Genomic DNA, 22,105 nt, shown 5'->3' on the forward strand with positions numbered 1-22,105 from the left:
GTATTTATTTTAATGAGCTTAATAATTTTAATTATTGTTTTTTCGTTTTGAAAGCTGTTAAAGATTTTTTTAATGGAAAAAAGTGTATTAGCTGCTTTGTTTAAAAGTTGCTGCTATTTTATTTGTTCGGTTTTTTTATTTTTTTTTTTACGCATCTAATTTTTTTTTTTAGATGAGTGAGGAATATTTTATTCCTAGAAATCAGCTTAAAGTATTTTGAAAATATGTTTGAAAACATTTGCGATTTTAGCTATTTTTGAGAATATTGATCAGGTACTAGAAAGTAGTATGGGTATACGGGAAAGTAGGCTCGTCTAGTTCTAGACAGAACTTCTTGTTATCAATGAATTTCAAGAATTTTTCTGGTTATTTCTTCAAGTTTCTCAAGTATTTTTCTACACAAAAATATTTCAACCACTTTTATAGACAGAGAAGCAATTTTTATCTTCAAGAAAAACCCGCGTCATGGAGCGTTTTATTCATACAAATGCCAGACATTGCCACTTCAGTTATTCGCCTTCTGAAATTCGAGGATAAATTCAAATTGGAAGTTTTAACATGAGCTATGGGAAAGAGGACCGGGAACCGTATTTGGAATAACGGATCGACTGTTCCGGACCAACCAAAGTTCTGCTATTGCCATTTTCTGGCTTTTAAGGGGGTCCGGGACACATTTTGAAAATTTTTTTATTATATACTTTAGAGTTTTGAAATTTTTTGCACTGATTCACCATTTATTAAATAAGAAAAATCTTAACATAAATATGAAAAAAAAAATTTTTTTTTCTTTAAATTTAATTAGTTTATTTTTTTAAAAACATGGGGTTGCTTTAAATTGCTATAACTCAAAATATTCTTGATCAATTTTCAATTTTTTTAAAACAAATTACGCACAAATATCTAAGCTTTAATTTTTATTCGGCGATTTTAAAAATATTGACTCAATAAAAAATAAAAAATATTTGAAGAAAAATTTCGAAAAATTCGAAGATACTTTTTTTTAAAAAAATCATAATTTTTGCAGTAAACGTTTTTTTTTTTTTTTTCAAATTCGCCGAATAAAAATTAAAGTAAACTGTTTGAAAAAGATATGCTCCAAGTTTCATTACTTTATCTTTATCGGTTCCTGACTTATAAGAGTTTGAATGCGAGAAATCGGGACAAATTGCATCATGGAGAAAAACGCGTTTAAAGTTTTAAAGTTAAGTACACATTAGTTAGGTGCACGCAACAAAAATAATTATATCTTTCGTTCTATTTAAGATAGAAACAAGATTCAAACGTACTTTTAAGCAGGAAAAAAAAGGAGTAATTCTTTACATGATTTTAAAAAAATTGCAAAATTTGACGACTTTTGTGTCCCGGACCCCCTTAACCTAACACAATTGCCTAAATGTCATGGAATGTACCAACATGTGAATCTGGTGCAGCTACCAGTGAGAAGATTTTTAAGTCAACAGCGTACTCGAAACAATGTAATCGCGCCCCTCATTTTACCCCATAAATTAAAAACCAGTTTGTGACACGGCAAAAGAGATTTTTCTCTCAGTCTTTTATAGACAGCTATCCGATTACTGCCCGAAGTACTGCGTGGTGGTCTGATCGGCAAGGCATCGGACTTGTGACCGGTGGGTTTCGATCCTAGCCGGGATCTACCGTCGAAGATCCGCCGTCTTCATTAATGGTGACTGAGGGACGCTAAATATGCTAGTGGTCATAAAGTCCTCCAAGTGAAATAAATGATACTTCCAAAAAATCAGAGCTGTCTTCAGGGAAAAGTTCAACCGGTTAAACCACAAATAGTGGTAAGGCACGGGGGCTGGAGTGAAAAGTGCCCCAAGTACTCATATCAAACGATCAGTACCTAGTACACACGATACTACTACTGTTGGTAAAAGGAAGTAAGTAAATGTATAAAAATAATGTAACGGATTCGGTGCGACTTCCACTTTCTTGAAATGAAGACACAGTTCTTGATAAAAACACAGGAAATTTATTTACACTATGTACAGGAAAGATCTTCAACAACTGCTAAATTATTCATCAGCAATTAAGCAATTATCACACAACACCGTAAACTCAACGTTTACACACGTATTTACTTCCAAATACGAAAACAACACAGCGAAATGCCTCGCTATAAACAGAGCAAAAATCTTCTCAGTTCGAAATATCAATCGAAACTAACTGTTTATCCATCGCTAACGGCTTAAATACACCGAAAAGAAATCTCTCAAATATTCCAGAAAATGCTACGGCGTTCTACAACTACACTTCCATTGATAAAATCAGTGAATGAAATAAGAAAAAAAAAATAATAGGGGGTTGTATACTTGAGCCATATGTTAAGGGGTTGTATATTCATTACGGGAAACTATTTACAGGTTACGTTACTACAATAATTACTATTTACAGGATTTGTAACATTGCCCCCTTCCTAAGGACTGCACGTCCCGGGCAGTACAATCCCCAGAAAGGGTGCCAAACTTCTATCACCAGTTTACAAATATACACATTAATTAATGACTAACAAATACAGGAAACACAATAATAACAAGAAATATTACTAAACATTAAAAGCAAGAAAAATTATCTACAACTTTTATGTTATCAAACATGGTTGTTTACGTAATATTCATGAACTATGGCCATAGTATGGGGCTAACCGATCATAATGTACAACCCTAGGTTTTGCATTAGGTGATTTTTGGATCCTCACTACGACGTCATTCAGTCGGTTAAGGACTTTGTAGGGTCCATCCCAATGCGACTGCAATTTGGGTGAAAGACCTTTCCGTCGGATGGGATTCCATAACCAAACCTTGTCGCCTTCGTTGAATTCATGTAAAGTAGACCTTGTGTCGTATCTGGTCTTCATCTTCTCCGCCGCGATGTTGATTCGCTCTCGTGCGAAGTTATGAACGTCTTCCAACCGGGCCTGGAGATCCTGGATGTACTCCTCAGGCGATGAAGGCGCATCCGGAGGACGACCGAAGACGAGATCACAAGGTAGCCGAAGCTCTCGTCCAAAGAGCATCTGAGATGGGGCAAATCCGGTAGTCTCGTGGACAGCACTGCGGTAGGCCAGCAGGAACAACGGTAGCTTCCTGTCCCAATCCTGTTGATTTCTGGAGACCATAAGTGAGAGATTATTCAGGATTGTGCGGTTAAATCTCTCCACCATGCCGTCCGATTGTGGGTGTAGTGGTGTTGTCCCAGTTTTCTCAATTCCGAAAATTTGACATAGGCCCTTAAACACAGCAGAGATGAAATTCCTCCCTTGATCGGAATGAATCTGCAAAGGTGTTCCGTATCTCGAGATCCAATGTTGGACTAGAGTCTCTGCTACGGTGGTAGCTTCTTGATCTGGAATGGGATATGCTTCCGGCCATTTGGTGAAGTAGTCGATGGAAACAAGAATGTATTTGTTCCCATCAGCAGTTCTTGGTAGAGGACCCAGGATGTCGATCCCAACTCGTTCGAAAGGAGCTCCAACGTTGTACAGATGCAGCTTCCCTCTGCTTCTCTTCTTCGGTCCTTTACGAGCAGCACAGGCGTCACAAGAATGGCACCACTTCTCCACGTCATCCTTCGCCTTGCTCCAGAAGAAGCGCTCCCGAACTTTATTGAGGGTTTTCAAGACACCAAAATGTCCTCCAGTCGCACTACTATGTATTTCTTTCAGAACATCTGAAATCCTTGATCGGGGAAGTAGTAACTGCCACCTAGATGTTTTGCCGTCGTCAGATTCCCATTTCCGGTGTAGCACGCCGTTCCGTAAATGGAGTGAGTTCCATAAAGCCCAGTATCTTTTTGTTGCAGGACTGAAGATGGAAACGTCCTGCCAGCTAGGGCGTCGACTGTCACTTTCCATGAACTCTAAAATTGGTTTTATGTCGGGGTCTTCAAGTTGATCTTTTCGAACTTGGTCATCACTCCATGGATCAGGTTCTGATGATGTTGGAGTCAATGTCACCTGATAGGCGGTAGGGCTAGTCGTTCCATACTGTTTCTCGATTCGGGAACAATAGTGGCAGTTCTCAGGACAGGGTCTCCTTGATAAAGCGTCAGCATTACCGTGAGATAACCCTTTTCGATGCTTGATCTCCATGTCATATTCCTGGAGCCGCTGGATCCATCTGGCTATCTGGCCTTCCGGATTTTTGAAGTTCAAAAGCCAAGTTAATGAGGCATGATCTGTCCGAAGCAGAAATTTTCGGCCGTAGAGGTAATGATGGAAGTGTTCTACAGCTTTCACTATGGCCAGTAACTCCTTTCTGGTGACGCAGTAATTTCGCTCCGACTTTGATAAGCATTTGCTCCAGTAAGCGATGACATGTTCATTGCCGTCAATTTCTTGGGATAAAACAGCTCCGATGCCCTCGTGGCTCGCATCAGTGTCCAGGGTGAAGGATTTTTCAGGCTGAGGATAGGCGAGGATAGGCGTTGATGTTAAAGCCTCCTTCAGTCGTAGAAATGCATCTTCGCATTCTTTGGACCATTCGAACTTTTGCTTGCTCTCCGTCAGCTTATGCAAAGGTCGTGCAATGTTGGAAAAACCCTTCACAAACTTCCTATAGTACGTGCAGAGCCCCAGGAAACTTCGCAGCTGATGGATGTTTTCGGGACGACTCCAACTCTTGACCGCAGATACCTTCTCTGGATCGGTTTGCACACCCTCAGAAGAGATGATGTGACCAAGATAGTTCACTTCCCGGCGGAACAAATTACATTTGGACGGACTTAACTTCAGATTGGCTTCCTTAAGCTTCTGCAGCACCTTCCTAAGATTTGCCAGATGTTCTTCGAAACTGCGTCCCACGATGATGATATCGTCTAAGTAGACCAGACAGGATTCGTAGGAAAGTCCTCTTAACACTGTCTCCATAAGACGCTCGAACGTAGCTGGTGCATTGCAGAGGCCGAAGGGCATCACTTTAAACTGCCATAAGCCTTGTCCAGTTGTAAATGCTGTCTTCTCTCGGTCATCAGGGTGTATCTCAACCTGCCAGTAGCCGCTCTTCAAGTCCAGGGTCGAAAACCACTTGTGTCCGGAAAGAGTGTCCAAGGTGTCGTCTATCCGTGGAAGAGGGTAACTGTCTTTCTTGGTGATTTCATTCAGCCGTCGGTAATCGACACAAAATCTGGTGGAGCCATCTTTCTTTCGGACTAAGACGATGGGAGAAGCCCAGGGACTGGATGAGGGTTCGATTACATCATTCCCCTTCATCTCTTTCAGGAGGGTCTCAACCTCTTCCTTCTTGGCGAACGGCAGTCGTCTTGGATGCTGTTTAATAGGGAGGTGTTCTCCAGTGTAAATCCTATGCTGCGTTAAATTCGTACGGCCCACATCCTCCGATGTAGATGAAAACAGATGCTTGAAGTCGTCCACCAATTGTTCCGCAGCAGTTCTTTGATCTTTCGATAATGGCGCACTCCCAATTAACTTCGACGTCAAGGACTCAGAAGACACAGTCTCAGGGGAATTGATTCTTCTAATGATGCAGTTTACTGGAGTACAAGTTGCCAACACTTCACCTTTTCGGATATTCCTTGGCCTTTCACTCACGTTGGCGACTCTCACAGGAATTACATCCTTAGAAAGGTCCACAAGCGTAGATGCTACCAGTACTCCTTTTAGGCTATTGCTTAGGTTAGGGTATTCAATGAGTCCAAATCGAAAACTATTGCTTTCTTCAAGGGAGCCAGGTATTAATGATTCTGACCTTGAGGGAATCGATAAATCTGTTTGAGCTATTATTTGATGAGCGGATTTTACATCACTCTCTGCAGGGAAAACGGCTATGTCTTCTCTCATCGAGTGCAGCTCATTAGTCTTGAAGTCGAGAGTGAAGTCATATTTCTTCAAAAAGTCCAATCCGAGAATGAAGGGGTCCGTGATATTAGCGACGAATGCCGTATGATGGTAGGTGGCATTCCCAAACACTATTTCCAAGTCCACTTTACCGTCAATCTCAATTTTGTCACCTGTCACAGTCTGGAGACTTACGCGTGGCGATGTCCACAGCAGTTTCAATCCAAATTCACGAGCCACATCTGTCCTAATGATTGTCACATTGGCTCCAGTGTCGACAATCAGTCTGCAGGGGTTCCCATTTACATGTGCGTAAATGAAAAGTCCATCACTGCCACTACTAGAAGAGGAAATCTGCAGAGCTCTAGTGGTGCTGATTTCCTTCCCTCGCGTAGCTTGGCGAGCCGGACAACTCCTTCGCAGGTGTCCTTCACTACCGCATTTCTAGCACTTCTGCTCTTGTTTCTTTTGGGCTGTTATGCTGCTCAAATGTCTTGTCAAGTCACCGAGTTGTCTCTCAAGTTCAGCGAGGTGGGACGACCTGGAATCAGACTCATCAGCTTCCTGAGTCCGGATTAGATGGCGATCCACACGGGTTGCTTCTTGGGCGGCCTCGTATCTCATCGCATACACAACGGCAGCATTCAGGTCTTTGATATCCGCCATCCGTAGAGCTTTCTGGATTTCCGGATCTCGAACCCCGTCGATGTAGTAGTTGAGTGCCAGGTTGTCCCGAACATCCGCAGGACAGTCGCAAAAAGCAAGATGAGACAGTCTCTCGACGTCCGCCGCTAGCTCTTGCAGGGTTTTCCCCGGTTTTCTGGAAACGGGACTTCAACTGGAGTCGGCTGAAATCTTTCTGGCACTTCTCACCGAAGCGAAGCTCCAACGCAGCTGTGAGGGCGGCGAAATCCAGGCGCTGGCTGTCCGGAAGGGTCTGAAGAATGTCCGCTGCGTCACCTCTCAGGGATGCTGCAAGATGGCAGGCCTTGGTAGCAGAGTCCCATCCGTTCGCTTCCGCCACTATCATGAATTGAGTTTTGTAAACCTGCCACGAAGTTTTCCCATCAAATGTGGCAAGTTTAATGGACGGTCGAGCAACCGATGTGGGAGCGCCAAACTGTACAGAACTGCTTTCCGCGGTCGCCAATCTCCTTTCCATGTTTTTAATTTTCTCATCCACATGATTTTCAACTGTTGCGATACGGTTTTCTACTGCTTCAAGTTTTTCATCAAAAGCATCAACTCGATGCTCTATCTCATTAAATTTATTTTCCATCACAGTCTTTACCGAAGTAAGGTCGTTTTTAATTTCCTCTTGGTTAGAAGCTAAATCATTTTTCAGTACCATTAAATCACTTTTCAATTGTTCTTGATTAGCCGCAATGTCATTTTTTAATTGTTCTTGATTTGCAGTAAAACTTGCAGTCAAATCACTTTTCACAGCATTAATTGCTTCCAGAAGTTGTTTTAATTGGTCATCCATTGCGCGAGTAATCACCATAAAAACAAAGTCTATAAATTCAAACAGTCTTTATGAAAAAATGTCCAAAGTCACACTTACTCCAAGAAAGTCCAGAAGAAGCCCCACGTTGGGCGCCAAATTGTAACGGATTCGGTGCGACTTCCACTTTCTTCAAATGAAGACACAGTTCTTGATAAAAACACAGGAAATTTATTTACACTATGTACAGGAAAGATCTTCAACAACTGCTAAATTATTCATCAGCAATTAAGCAATTATCACACAACACCGTAAACTCAACGTTTACACACGTATTTACTTCCAAATACGAAAACAACACAGCGAAATGCCTCGCTATAAACAGAGCAAAAATCTTCTCAGTTCGAAATCCTCAATCGAATCTCTCCGTTTATCCATCGCTAACGGCTTTTATAAACATCCAAGAATTTTCCACAACATTCTTTCTGCTTCGAGAAATGCGTAGACCGTTATCAAATTTTATCAATGAAAATAAAAAGAATAGGGGATTGTATACTTTAGCCATATGTTAAGGGGTTGTATATTCATTACGGGAAATTATTTACAGGTTACGTTACTACAATAATTACTATTTACAGGATTTGTAACAATAATAATAATAATTTGAATTTGACATCTTGAATTCAAATTATGTTTTTCGCAATCACGAGCGTATGTAGGCGTGTGTGTTTGTGTGTGGGGGTATGTGTGTTGTGTGTAGGGGTATGTGTATGTAGGCATGTGTGTTTGTGTCTGTGTGCAGGCATAAGTGTGTGAGTAGTTGTGTGTATGAATGTGTGTGTATGTGGGGAGGGGGGGTATGTGTATGTGGGCATATGTGTCTGTGTGCAGGCATGAATGTGTGGGTAGTTTGTATGTGTTTGTGTGCATGTGTCTGTATGTATTTGTGTGTGTATGTGTGTAGGTGTATGTGTTTGTGTGTATATGTGTGTGCGTGCGTGTGTGTGTAGTTGTGTATGTATGCGCGTGTGTGTGTAGGACGTGGATGCAACCTGGAGACGGCTTTCGCTATAGGAGCAGCATCGTGAGGACCCGGTCGACGGTGATGGTGCGGAGGGTGGCGGTAGGAAAATAAAATCAAAGGACATCAAAACAGTCAAGTGAGAACAATAAGCAATCGTGATTGCTCAAAAAAAATAATAATAATAAATTAAACAACATAAGCAATTGTTCTTTACAAAAGAAAACTTTTCTTATCATTGCAATCAAGCTTTAATAAAAACTCATTTACTGCGGCACAAAGCAGTCTGAACCACAGAAAAGATAAATAAACATGCTGTCATGGTTCGTGGGCGGTAACAGAACCTTTTCGCTTCTAAATCGCAGATTCACCGTGACTCAGAAAGAGATCGATACTTACGCAAGATGTAAGGAATGCAGAAAGGAAGAAAAATAACATCTTCCCCTTTCCTGACAGAATTCATTTTCCACCAAGGCCCGACTGTGACTTATGAGGACACTGGTCGCGAAAGTAATTGGGTGTCACCATCCCCCCACTGATACTTAACTAAATAGTGAAGTCATGAAATACTTTGATGGAAGTGATATGACAAAGATTGTAACATACGATGTCATCAAATTTTGCCTGGTTTCAATTAGACATAAATATTTAAAGTATCTATTATAAAACTTTCAGTGTAATAATAGTGTGAGTGTTAACCCTGAAGTTGCATAGGAATTTGCTAAAGAGATTAAATTTTAAGTTGGAGAATTTATTTTTTAGATTTGGCATTTTCATATTGCTACAATGCAACAGGAAAATGCTGTTTTTCTTTTAACTTTAGCTCAAATTTATTGCCCCCCCCCCCCTTCTCATGGTGCCCTGGGCCTATGCCCCAAGTGCCCAAGCAGTAATCTGGCCCTGTTTTACACTGCAATTGGACAGCAGAATCCGCAAACGTTATTCAATTGTTATGAAGGATAAATCCTATCAATGCAGAAAATGTAATTCATTTCTTTAGTAACATTAAAATGAGGGCGAAGGAATTAAGTACAGCGTTCCTGTCAAGTTCATTAACAAAAAAAAAAACCTTCGGCTAATGAGAATCAATCGCTTTCTGATTACCGAATCAAAAAGTTGCATCTGAGCAAGAAAACAAAGACCTCCGTTGAATACCAATTCTGACTGCTCCTCCCCATAAACTCCAGACAGTTATTTGTCTTTTCGGCCGGGGGGGGGGACAAAAGTACTCTCCATGCAAAAAAAAAACCACACACACATTTCTATTTCTGAAAAATGCTGTCTTTTAAGCGGCGGTTCATAAATGGTGTCAAACATTTTCTACAACAAATCCACACCCCTTGGGATTATGTCCTAATACTTCGCCTCACCCCCCCCCCCTTGTTAAATTTCACGCTGTTTCTCATAAGCACATTGATACTTTAAAACAATTGCGTAGCGTTACACTTCTTGAAATCCCCTCCCTCCCCTTGTCACAAACTGTCGCAATTTCCGACCCCCCCCCCCCGCCTCCACCCTCAAAACGAGACATCATTTGTAGACAGCCCCTAAAGCCTTAAAGTATCATGTGAGGTCCAAATGCCTGAAATTCAAAAACTTTAAAGTCTCAGGATCGGAAATATTACTCTTTCATTCGAAAACCGCGTCTGAAGATTCCCCCCGTTCCTAACACAAGCTTGAACTTCCGAACACATCTAGGAATCATCTGAATTCTGAAAGCATCGTCTGATCATCCTGAATTATTTATTACCTCGTGTAAAAAAAAAAAAAAAAAAGTGTGATTTTTTTTTTTTTTTTTTTTTTTGCAATGAAAACCAGTTAGTTGTAGAAACAGATGTTCAAGTGCATAGAAGGCTCGTACGGGGGGGGGGGGGGGGGGGGCAACTGAACTCTCACTTACAAAAGCAAAGGGGCCTTGCCCTCTCACTTTTCAGCAATGATTGGTTTGAAAAAGATTTTTACTGGGTGGATTGATATATTTCACAAAAGTAAAAACTAAAAATTCCAAATAAATGAACTTTTCTCATCTTATTTCATAAAAACGGAACTTTAAAATGAACGGAGAAAGTCTGCGGTGGCCATCCGTTCCGATTTTTGGTGCTATATTCTACATGTTTGGAAGTTGTTGAATCAGTAATATTAAAAGCCAGTAATATAGCCCAATTTTACAAAACAAATCACTTCAGAGACCACGCCCCCTAACCTCTACGCTTCTTTTGACCCCCCCCCCCCACACACACACACTTTTTCTGTGAACCAGCCGTTTGTGTTCATACCACAATTGAAAGATTTTTTTCAAGGGAAAATCTAGTGAACCTAATCATATTAAGTAAACGTTAAAATAGGAATAAAACAAATAGATTTAAATTGAAAAGCGGAATATTTCTGTTTAAGTTTCACCAACTGATAATGAATAACGGAACGTTGTTCACTGCAATGTGCGGTTGGAAATGAATAATTTTGGCACAAAAGCAGGCAATCAAACATAACGACCCACACACGTTACCACATAATTAAAAAAACATAAAAAGATGACCTAGTAAAAGACTTTAAGCATTTAAGATTATTAATTTTACGCTGATGAATTTGAAGAGCATAATTTTTGGAAGAATATGAAATTTTTGTAAAAGAGTGATTCTGAAATAAAAATATATAAATCTACCATACACATTTAACAAACAACCGAAATATTCCCATTTAGTCAGTGCCGGATCTTCGATTTTTCGAAGACGGGACAAAAACTTGAGAACTTCCGCCTTTTCTTGTTTTCCTTCAAGTTCAACAGAAAAAAATATAGAAAAATAGGGTGAATTTGCAGCCATTAGAAGATGCCCCTCCCCCCCCTCCTTCCTTGATCCGGCGCTGCATCTAGGTAATAATATCGATCTTAAACCTTTCACATTCTCAAATTTAATAACTTCAATAATAATTCTGAGAAAAACGACGGAGATACGAATCTGACTTCTGAGGAAAAATTCCTCTTGCCAAAAGATTGCTTTTATTTCTGGCAAGAAATTGTTGTTAGATACCTTAAACTTCCCAATTCGTAGAAAATAACTTCCAAGATAACCATTTATTTATCACTTTCCGGAACACATCTATCAAAATCAAAACACTTCAGAGTAAAACGGCACAAGCACCTATCTCTGGTTTAGAAACAATTTGCCGCTGCATCCAATAAAAATCTTATAAACGCCAACGCAAATTTATCTGGAACAGATCCGCCTCGTAAGAGAATGAAGTCTGGATGGAAACTTACACTTTTATCGATTAAAAAGCCAAAGTGACATCGACAGTTCCGGTTCCCGTGTTTTTGCAACTCTTGCACACAATGACGTCAGATTACAAATCAAGCACTTGTGAAATTTACTTAGAAGCGATCCAAAGCATTTATTAGCACTTCAAAGGGGTTGTTTCCATCAGTCAAAAGTACTACTTTTAGTCACTGAAATTGATAGAATGAGTAAAAAAAGTAACATGGACCCAGAAAATACTTTCATTTTCCCCAACAGTTATTTTTTAATTATTTTTTTAAACTGTCCGATTTTTCAAACAAGGCGTGGTGTTTATGACGTCACAAATGATGCACTTTGGCGCATCTTTCTATCGCGTTTCCACGTTATGATAATCTTGAAGCGAATTAAATATTGCGCTCTACGCTTGCTATCAACCGTATCGTTGCCAATACACGTGAGTACAGATGCGAATTAAATATTTTGCTCGGTGAATGGCAACAGTGAATGGCATTTCATCATTAGTGATGTCATCGGACAGAAGCGTAAACAATGAAAGGTCACCGATTTAAGTTTTTTTTTTTTTTTTAATACTAAACTTAAACTTAAAAATTTTGGAAACGACCCCATTGGAACCATAAACATGGCGAACCGGTTTCCCATGTTTGTATGATTGTGTAATGTTACACATTATTAGTACAGTGGCCGCCGCTTATATATTTATTTATAAGATTCACAAAAAAAAAAAAAAAAAAACTCCTCATGCTCCACACAGTATATCATGAGGCTAACAGATGTGATTAACAACCAATGTAAACATAAGTTAAGAGGATGAATGAAATAGAAATAAATAGTTTACAAATTTAAGTAATAACAAACCAGTGAAACTAATAGAATTACATGAAATACACCGCCAGCTCAGTCATTTCCAGCCGCGGACTGCAGTTTCGTGCTTATTAGCACTCATCAGCCCGGCATAGGAAAGTGACTGAGCTGGAGATGGAAAACCTCTTATGGAAGCCAAGAGGGCCAAACAAACTGGTAGCTAATGTAGAATTAGCACAGACCAGCCGAGTGACCGAAGCAATGGTTCGGTTCAACTCGAAAATTGATGGCAAGGCATGGTATATTCAGTAAAGGGCGGTAATTTACTGAATAATAGAATTACAGTTTTTAAAATAACCTCAACAAAGATAAACGAGGAGGTACCATCACACATAAATGAAAGGAAGAAAAAGAAAACACGAACGTTCGACGGAGTGCCATACAACACAGAGAAGACAGCTTACAAATTTAAATGACAGATAAAATTACGAAAAGCATTAAGGTTATGAAAACTTTCAACAAATAAAGACAAAGAAAGTGGCCAACACCCCACCTGTTTTAAATCCTTCTTAGACCTGAGTAAATATTATAATACAGGGTGTCTATAAATGATGGACCCGATTTTAAAAAATCATATTTTCAAAAGTTCTTGACGGAATAAAGTAATTAATGCGTAAAATTAAGGAGAAAAGTACCAAGGTTTTTTTTTTTTTTTTTTTTTGTTACCAACAGAACTTAATCTTCCAACAAGATGGAGCACCTCCTCATTGGTCTTTGTCGGTTCGTAGTTACTTAAACAATGTGCTTCTACACAGATGGATAGGCCGTGCGGGCGACGATGATTTAACGTTATTCACATGGCCACCAAGATCCTCATGCGATTTCTTTCTATGGGGGTACGTGCAAGACCGAGTTTTTGTACAGCCAATGCCGAAAACTCTCCCAGAATTGAAACATTACAAAGAATCTGCAGCATTACAAACCATTAACAGAGACATGTCAGAAAATGTATGGAATGAACTAGATAATCGAATGGACGTATGCCGTGTGACAAGAGGGTCTCATATCGAACATTTATAAGATAAAAAAAACTTGCTACTTTTCACCTTAATTTTACGCATTAATTATTTTATTCTGTCGAGAACTTTTGAAAATACGATTTTTTAAAATCGGGTCCATCATTTATAGACACCCTGTATAATAAAATATGCTCAACAGTCACAGCATCCTGTCCACAAGAACACAAATCATCACTTACCAAATTAAATCTAAACAAATAACTTCTAAAATTTCCAGATGCCCTGTGAGAATTTGTGTTAACTTAAAATCAGTAAAGAACCCTCGCGGTTTTTTCCGAACAGTTTTGATTCCACAAAGCGGCTGATTCAAAAAGGCAGGTAATTCAAAAAAGCTGGATAATGTTCTGTTTTTGATGATTTGATTCAGTAAAGCGGTTTATTCAACTAACCGGCGTCCACTGTATTATTATTTTGAAACAAAACTATTTTTCCCCGCGTCAGTATTTCTTTTGAAGGGGAAAAGCGGATTGAAAAAAGAATGCCAATTTAATCGAAATTGGTTTTAAAAATCACCTTTTCCAAATAAATTTCTGCTTTAAAAATTGAAGTTTGCATAAGTAATCTGAACTGACAATTTTTGCCCCAACGAAAATACGTCCCCCGCATCTATTCTAAACATCTTAATGCATTGCACTGACTTTTCACCGCTGTATCCCCCCCCCCTAAAAATTTCAATGGCCATTGGACCCCCCCCCCCCCCGTGGGCACCCCTGCTGACTCATATTATATTTGAAAGAACATTATTCAGAATTAATTACCCTTGAATAATTTTTAATTGATTTAGGTTTTAAGCAATTTAATAGTTTAAAATTATCCTTTTTACTTCCTTTTATTATTTTCTTCACAAAAAAGGAAGTATTGTATTCACAAAAAAATTTTCACTCAAAAATCGGGCTTAATTTCCATTTTGCTCACCCCTGAATGAATGTTGAGTTTTTTTTTTTTTTTTTTTTTTTTTTCGACTCGACAACACGTGGATAAGTCCTAAGAACGTATAGACACGCGAAATATCCATTTTGACGATTCCCGAGTTAATTACAAAGAGTTTTCTCGTGACGTCTGTGTATGCACGTAAGTATGTATGTCGCATAACTCAAGAACGACATGTCCTAGAAAGTTGAAATTTGGTACGTAGACTCCTTGTGGGATAGGTTGTGCACCTCCTTTTTGTTTGCATTCGGATGTTCCAAAGGGGGTCTTTTACACCTTTTTGGGTTGAAATCATTGTTAATTTCAATGCAAACTCATGTGGTGTTATAATTTGGCAAACACTTGGCGATATATCGATAAGCTTTTGGTCACCAGCTTGGCGACAAATTTGGCGTTTTTTATTTTTTTTTCTAAATCTGGTTTTATTTTTTCCACTATTGGCGATATTTAAAGAGTTAATCATTAAATCACATTAAAATTGCCAATATATGAAAAAATCTAAATGATTTTTTTTTCTTTTTTTGGCCTCGGTCCGCAACAAACTTGGGATGAAAATATATAAAGTGGTTCTTTGCCTACTCCAAGGCACTATTATCATTAAATTAGCGTAAAAGGAAGTCGTGTGATGCACACATCAGCTCGTTGTTACTAATTTTAAAATGAAAACTAATTATTAAAAATCAATTTTACCAGGGGAAAACTAGTATGTTGTGGCCATCACGAAACTTTCTTCTATATTTTTCCTTTTTTTTTCTGATCCCTCCCCATGCTTGACGAGGAAGCAATATTCCCAACAAAAACAAAATTACACATGCAAAAACTTGACGACCATCCCAATGTCTGAATTATTGCAAAAGCAAAGCAAAGAGCGAAAATTGAAAGTTATTTTAAAAGCCTTGCTTGAATTAATTACAAATATTTTATTTGTTAACAAACATAAGATGGCAACAGTTAAAAATTTTAAATCATTGAGATAATATTTCCGATCATTTCCATACAATTAAAATCACGAGAAATACGCAGACGACAATCTATTACGATTTATCTTTCTTATTGTTGCATTAATAAAGCTATTTTTATTCAAAAAAAAAAAAAAAAAAATCAACACCTCTTGGAGCGATTGGCGTCAAAATTGAACCAAAGCCTGTTTACATATGGATTCACATATATTCCAAATTTCAACCAGAACGTAGCATTACTTCTTGAGATAGGGCACTCACAATGGAAAAAAAGAACGGGCGATTGCGCTACCCCCTTTTTAGCTGTTGACACCAAAATAAAATCAGCTCTTATACCCACTAAGGGCTACTTGCCGATAAATTTTTCTTTCATTCCGTTCATTATTTCTTGAGATACAGCAGTCACAATTGACGACAAAAAAACGTTCTATAGCTCAACCCCCGTTTGAGTTATTGACACCAAAATTGAATCAGCACCTGTTCCTGTTAAAGGCAACATATGGACCAAATTTTGTTTGATTCCGCCAGTTACTTCCTGAGGAATAGCAAGCACGCGTAACTCAAAAAACGTCCCATTGCTCCACCCCCTTGGAGGAATTCGCGCCAAAAACCAATGGGCACAAGTTCACATACGGGCACATATGTGTACCAAATTTCGTTCGATTTCATGCGGTAGTTTTTGCTGTAGAGCGGCCACAAAAAACTGGCCACACACAGACGTGACACACACACATACATACACACACACACATACAGACAGAGACATTTTCCAAAAATAGTCGAAATGAACTCAGCACACCTCAAAACGTTCGAATCCGTCAAAATTCGAAATTCGAAAATTTGCACGAATCCAATACTTTCTTCTATATATTAGATATAGAAGAAAGTAAAAATGGAAAACATCTGTGGGTTTTTTTCACTGTCTCAAAATGTCTGGAAATTTATCATTTTATAGATCTCACACAATCCCATTTTTACTGTTTTCAAGAGAATGACAATTCAATGCAGACAAGCATTTGACTTCCTCAGCAAATAAACTTCAATCCGTGATTTAACTTTTTAAATTCTACCCAATAAAAAGTGAAAAAGAAAATTACAATATTACAGCTAAAAAGTTTAGATTAAGAGAGGGAAACAATTCTTATTATATGAATAATTAATCCTATCTATATTTGGCTTTATCTATATCCGCCCCACAAGAGCCATAATTTTTCTTAATAATAAACATTGAGTTTTGCTAATGATAATTTCTTTTTCTTAACAATAACTGAATCAAATTAAAATATGTATAGCATCACACTGAATTCTTAAAGCTTTTTAAAAGCAAGATCTAAAAACAGAAGCTTGCCTGCAACTTTGAACAAAAACAGAGCAAAAGTTATTATTTGCCATAAACACAAATGGGGAAACAGAGGTGATTCTTGGGGGTCAGCTCCCTCCATCTTTTAAAGCTACCAAACGCAATCTGAAGCTACTTCATTAAGACTTAATTTTGAAAATTTTCAGAGCTGTAGCTGTAGATCCCCCCCCCCCCCACACTTTTGTGCCAGAATGTAAGTCTTCTGATTACTCCCCCCCCCCTATCCAATTTGTGCGGTTAATTTAATGATAATTCTTTTCAAAACCAGGTGCTGAATCAGCCCTCGTAAACTTACACTATAGTTTTTCTATTACATTTCTTTATTATTATTATTTTTTTTAATATAAGCATGCTCTGGTTGATTTTAATAATAATCCTCTCCAAAACCAGATGCTGAATCAACCCTCGTAAACACAGTATAGTTGTTCTATTACATATTACATCAATCTTTTGATATAAGCGTGCTCCAGTGTATTTTGATGACAATCATCTCCAAAACCAGAAGCTAAATCAGCCCTCGTTAACCAACAGTATAGTTGTTTCATCCTTAATCAAAATATTGGATATCATATTTTTGAGAAGACTTCTGTCGGATGTCTTTTTATCCACATTTATCTTCCAGTTTGTTGGCACTCTCAACTTCAAAGAGAGGACATCTGCCTCCAGCTGAGCAATTCACTATTCCAGACTGACGAGTCGATAACAAGGACGAAACTAGTCTTTGTGTGTGATGATCGGGCTGTCAGTATAGTGTATGTAGGCGGTAACTTACTGGCTTGATAACCAAAAGTCATTGCGGCAATGTTCAAATCCCAAGTTAAAAGTTTAAAAAATTAATATTTTCTGACTTGTGCTGATGAGACTGGTTTCAAAAAGGTACTTGAACTGCACTGTGAATTGACAGCCATACAATGGTCAGCATAGCTGAGATGAATGAATCTTGCAATCATCTCTTCAATTTTAAAATTGAAATCTCTTTTAATTGAATTCTCAGGAAAGGTGTCCAATCAATTTTTTTCCCTCAAAACAAACATTCAGTATCATAATATGAAGAGGATCTTCGCCCCTTCTTCTTTTCCACATTTTCCATAAATCAACTTTTGGTGAGGGAGAGAATTGAAGAGACCATGTTCACAACACACACAAACTAATTTATTTTTCTACTCACTGACACAATATACATGATGGGCAGCCAAGTTGCCCTTTTTCCCGAATAGCGGTCAAAAGATATGCCATAAAGTTATCCTGCTATTCGGTCAGGAGGTTTTTTCCAGTCATGCCTTCACGACTGTCTATAGCCATATGAACTCAGGCGCTCTCATGCATGTGCGCAGTAGGCAATCGCAATCGCGGAAAGCCCCATTATGCAATTATGGAGATCCCAAGTTATTAATCTTGGGATCCCTATCAAGTGTTACGCAATGTAACAGCGTGGAGCATATAATTTCTTACATAATACACTAAAACTAAATGACAATTTATTATTTGAGCTCAATATCAGTCAAAGAAAAACAGCTGAGACTCTAGGGATGGGTCAGCTTCTGATTATAGAGGGGAATCATCTTCAGAAAGGGAGAGAGGGATGGGGGGTCCAAGGGCGGATTTGCAGTCTATTGAAGGGGATGCCAGTTGAAAACCGTAAAAGCTATTCCTCCCCCCAAACCAGTCATGTAGGGGGCAGTGAGTCAATTGCCCCTCCCCTTTATCCTCTCTTCTAAATACTAATTGCCCCCTATCGCCCCTCACAAACGTATCACCCCCTTGAAGTGTCAAATCTCCACTTTGAGGGCTATCACCCCCAGGGTTGGAAACCACTGTTCTAAGTCATAGCAATGCATTATCATACCAGTATAGTGTAGTCCATGGAAGAAAAAGTGAAGACACATATAGAAATATAAAAATTAATAAAGTTCAAAAAAGGGGGAGGGGCAGGCTTAAGTTCAAGTTAAAAAGCGAGTAGCACTCTCCATCCTCGACTACACAAACTGTCTATTATTTAAAGCAATTTGTGGAATGTACTTGATTGAAATTAGTAGCAATTGCTACTAATTTGTTTAATTCTATATTACTGGTTTTAGAAAATGACGGTCACAGAGGGGACGGTCGCCCCCCCACCGACCCCCAGTAAATACGCCACTGGGGGGGGGGGGTCAAAAAGCAATTTAATATTGCCATTGTTGAGGTACAAACATGGGTGTAGCATGATTTCTTCACATATAAGTAACCGAAATGCAGTTTTAGGCTACATTGATTCTAGAAAGTCACCCCACCCCCCACCCCATGACCCACTACACAGCCTCTGGATCTGTGCATGTGGCAATCATGCTAAAATTAGAATTTAAAAAAAAAATCACATGACAAAGTAATAAAAAAATATTTTAAGAAACAATTTGATGCAAATGTTTAATTATTAAGGTAACTTCAACGAATTTGAATGTAATTACACTCATAAAACCTTGGGCTGTGTCAAAGACTGGTCCTCTATTAATCAATAAACATTTTCTTATCATGAGTATTAGTTAGCGAGGAATGTTTCTTTAAAATATTAATATTAAGCCTATTGTTTTAAGTTACTGACATTTTGCAACGATCCTCAACTCATTCCCTATTAACAACACACAAACCACATCCGTATTCAAGGAGATTCAAGGTTCAAACTCCCTCTAAAATTTTCAAAAGCATTTCAGAAACTGCTTTTCATTATAGGCTGGGAAAAATACTAATATTTTACTTTTTGATTTTTTTTTTTTTAAATTTCATTTAATAAATGAAATTCTTATTTTTGAAAATTTGTACAAACTCAGTGTTGTATCAGCAGCATTTATTGATTTGTAGTTATTGCAAGCATTTTGTTTGTTCAAAACTATACACAGCATTTCCCTTCAGATTCAAAAACATTGTAATTCCTTAAATTTGATATATAGCTAAAGTCTATACTTAAAATATTTTCATCTTTGTCAAAAAGTATAAATTTAAGAGGCAACTATTACTTTGAATGCATGTAAATGAGTACACTCACTAGTGCAGCGAGAATCATCTTCTGGAGGAGGGGGGGGGGGGCAGCAGTGGTCGAAACAGTCCTTGCACATGAAAAATGAAGTTGAAAGAATATAGATGTGCGTACCCCCTTGCACATGAAATGCCTGTGTCACAGAGTACACGCATCTATTCTTTCAACTTATGGAAAAGACATTGGTTAAGGGGTACAAGGAAGTTAGGTAGTGTACACAGCAGATTTTTTCCTCATTACAAAGATATTCATCTTTTACGTTTGCTTAAAATTGTAAACAAAAATCAATAGAATATGTGAATAAAATCAAATTTAGATTTTACAAAAAATGTATTTGGGGAAACTCTTCCTGAAACCATAAGTCAAGTTGCGACCCTGAAATAAATTCTGTACAATACCAAAGAATGTAACAAACCTATATTACTCCAAATCAGGTAAATATTAGAAATATTTTCCATCCTACTTTCCCTGTCTCCAAAAGCAGAATAAAGTGAAGAAAATTCACATAAAATGTTCAATACCATGATTCAAAACAATACAAACTTTTATGATATTCACGTTGAATTATTTTTCAACAATACTTTGAACACGATCAAGAAATAAGTACAAATTTCCTTTCTTTCCTGTTGAGATATGTACTAAATTCAAACAAGTTCTATCAACGAGTAATAAGAGTAATAAGTCAACGTGAACAACAGCATAAATAAAAGCATTTAAAGACATGGGCACCCATATGCAAAGTTGCCAACGGGGGCTCAAATATTTTCCCCGTGGTTTAGCAGAATATTTTCCCCGCGGAAACTGATTTCAGGACAGATTACAGTCATTAAAATTTGACATTTTTAATAATTTATTCATTTCTGGATGGTGAAGAAATGTTTTTACATTTTTGCAAAGAAAAAAGTACTAAAAGCAAGAAAGTTCTAATTTCAAAGGGGGGGGCTCGAGCCCCCCCCCCTTGCCCCCCTATATGGGCGCCCTTGTTTAAAGAGTTACAAAATGTGTACCAACATCCAGTGGCGTAGCCATGGAGGGGATAGGGGGGTCAGAACCCAATCCCAACCTATAGACCCAAAACAATATATATATATATATATATATATATATATGTATATATATATATGTATATATACACATACATATATATATATATATATATATATACACATACATATATATAGTACATACATATATATATATTCACATACATATATATATATATATACACATACATATATATATATATACATACATACATATATATACATACATACATACATAGTATAAGTGTATAAATTTGAGGGCATGGCTTTACTTTAAACTTCAGAAAAAATTAACCCCCTCCAAGGATTTTTTCTCGCTACGCCACTGCCAACATCAACTACTAACGCAGCTCAGAGGCTGTTTTATAGAAAGTTATCTAGAATCAACAGTAAGAGTTCTACAGTTTTTCCGATTACAAGTCTATTTCCGGAGTAAAATTAAAATGCTGAAACCGTATGAAAGGAAAAGCTTGTGTCAAAGATCCATAAAGTAGTTGCTTCAGCAAAACGTTTGAAATTTGAGCAAATCACAACAAAGCATGACAACAATGAAAAACATTGTAGCGAATAATATTCGATAAAGTGCTGAAAAAGTTCTACAAGACAATCAGGAGAATAAAAAAGACTTCTAACTTAGTTCCAAAACATCTTATTAAAAATGACAGCAAGTATTTTAGCTGCGAGCGGCAATTTGATCTATTAGCAAACCGGTACGGCATGGTTTGCCGCTATATTAGGGAGTGGCGACTAAAAGCAGAGCGACTGTTTTGCATTTATTTACTACCGCTTACATGCAGTATAAGAAGTGAAAAGTTTCCTACCTTGTTTTTAAGTTCTTCATAAATGCTTCCTTGGATATATCCTCCAAAAGCACAAAATCCCCGATCCCGGTTTCGCCGAAATCCGCCATTGTTACTTTTAAAGTTGACAGCTCATACACAACTCTCGGCGTCAGACCGGTCTCTTTACTGAAAAAACTCCACAACCGACAGTTATTTAGGTTTGCCGCGAAATGCCTGTGTTTTGATTGTAATCTCGCCAAATGTCGTCGCCAAGTCGCTTCAAATGGGAACTTCGCTACCCGAAATCATTTCAACCGGAAAAATTATTTGTGTTTTTTATGATGTGTTATTTATCATTTTAAAAACTTACATTTGTGTTCAGAGTTTGATCAAACCTTATGATTCGTTTCAAATGGGAGCTTTCGCTGCCCAAAATCATTTCAACCGGAAATATTATTTATGTGTTTTTTATGATTGAGTTATTTAAAGCTTTTTTTTTTTTTTTGAAAACTTACGTTTGCGAAGTGTTCAAAATTTAACCAAACTTTATGATCGTTTTTTGTAATTATAAAAATACAGGGGGGGGGGGTGGTTTTTGATTAAA

At 37.9% G+C, this 22,105-nt stretch overlaps 1 protein-coding gene across 1 annotated transcript in view; it reads right to left on the minus strand.

Annotated features, from left to right (window-relative positions):
- LOC129225047 (unconventional myosin-Id-like) overlaps positions 1-21,637 on the minus strand; it is a 95,866-nt gene extending 74,229 nt beyond the window's left edge. The window contains exon 1 of the mRNA XM_054859593.1: positions 21,541-21,637. Coding sequence (XP_054715568.1) covers positions 21,541-21,629 — 89 coding nt within the window. The 5' untranslated portion in view covers positions 21,630-21,637. The remainder of the gene's footprint in view (positions 1-21,540) is intronic.
- Positions 21,638-22,105: the final 468 nt, after the last annotated feature.

This window comes from Uloborus diversus, chromosome 6 (assembly GCF_026930045.1).
Source record: "Uloborus diversus isolate 005 chromosome 6, Udiv.v.3.1, whole genome shotgun sequence".
NCBI lineage: Eukaryota > Metazoa > Arthropoda > Arachnida > Araneae > Uloboridae > Uloborus > Uloborus diversus.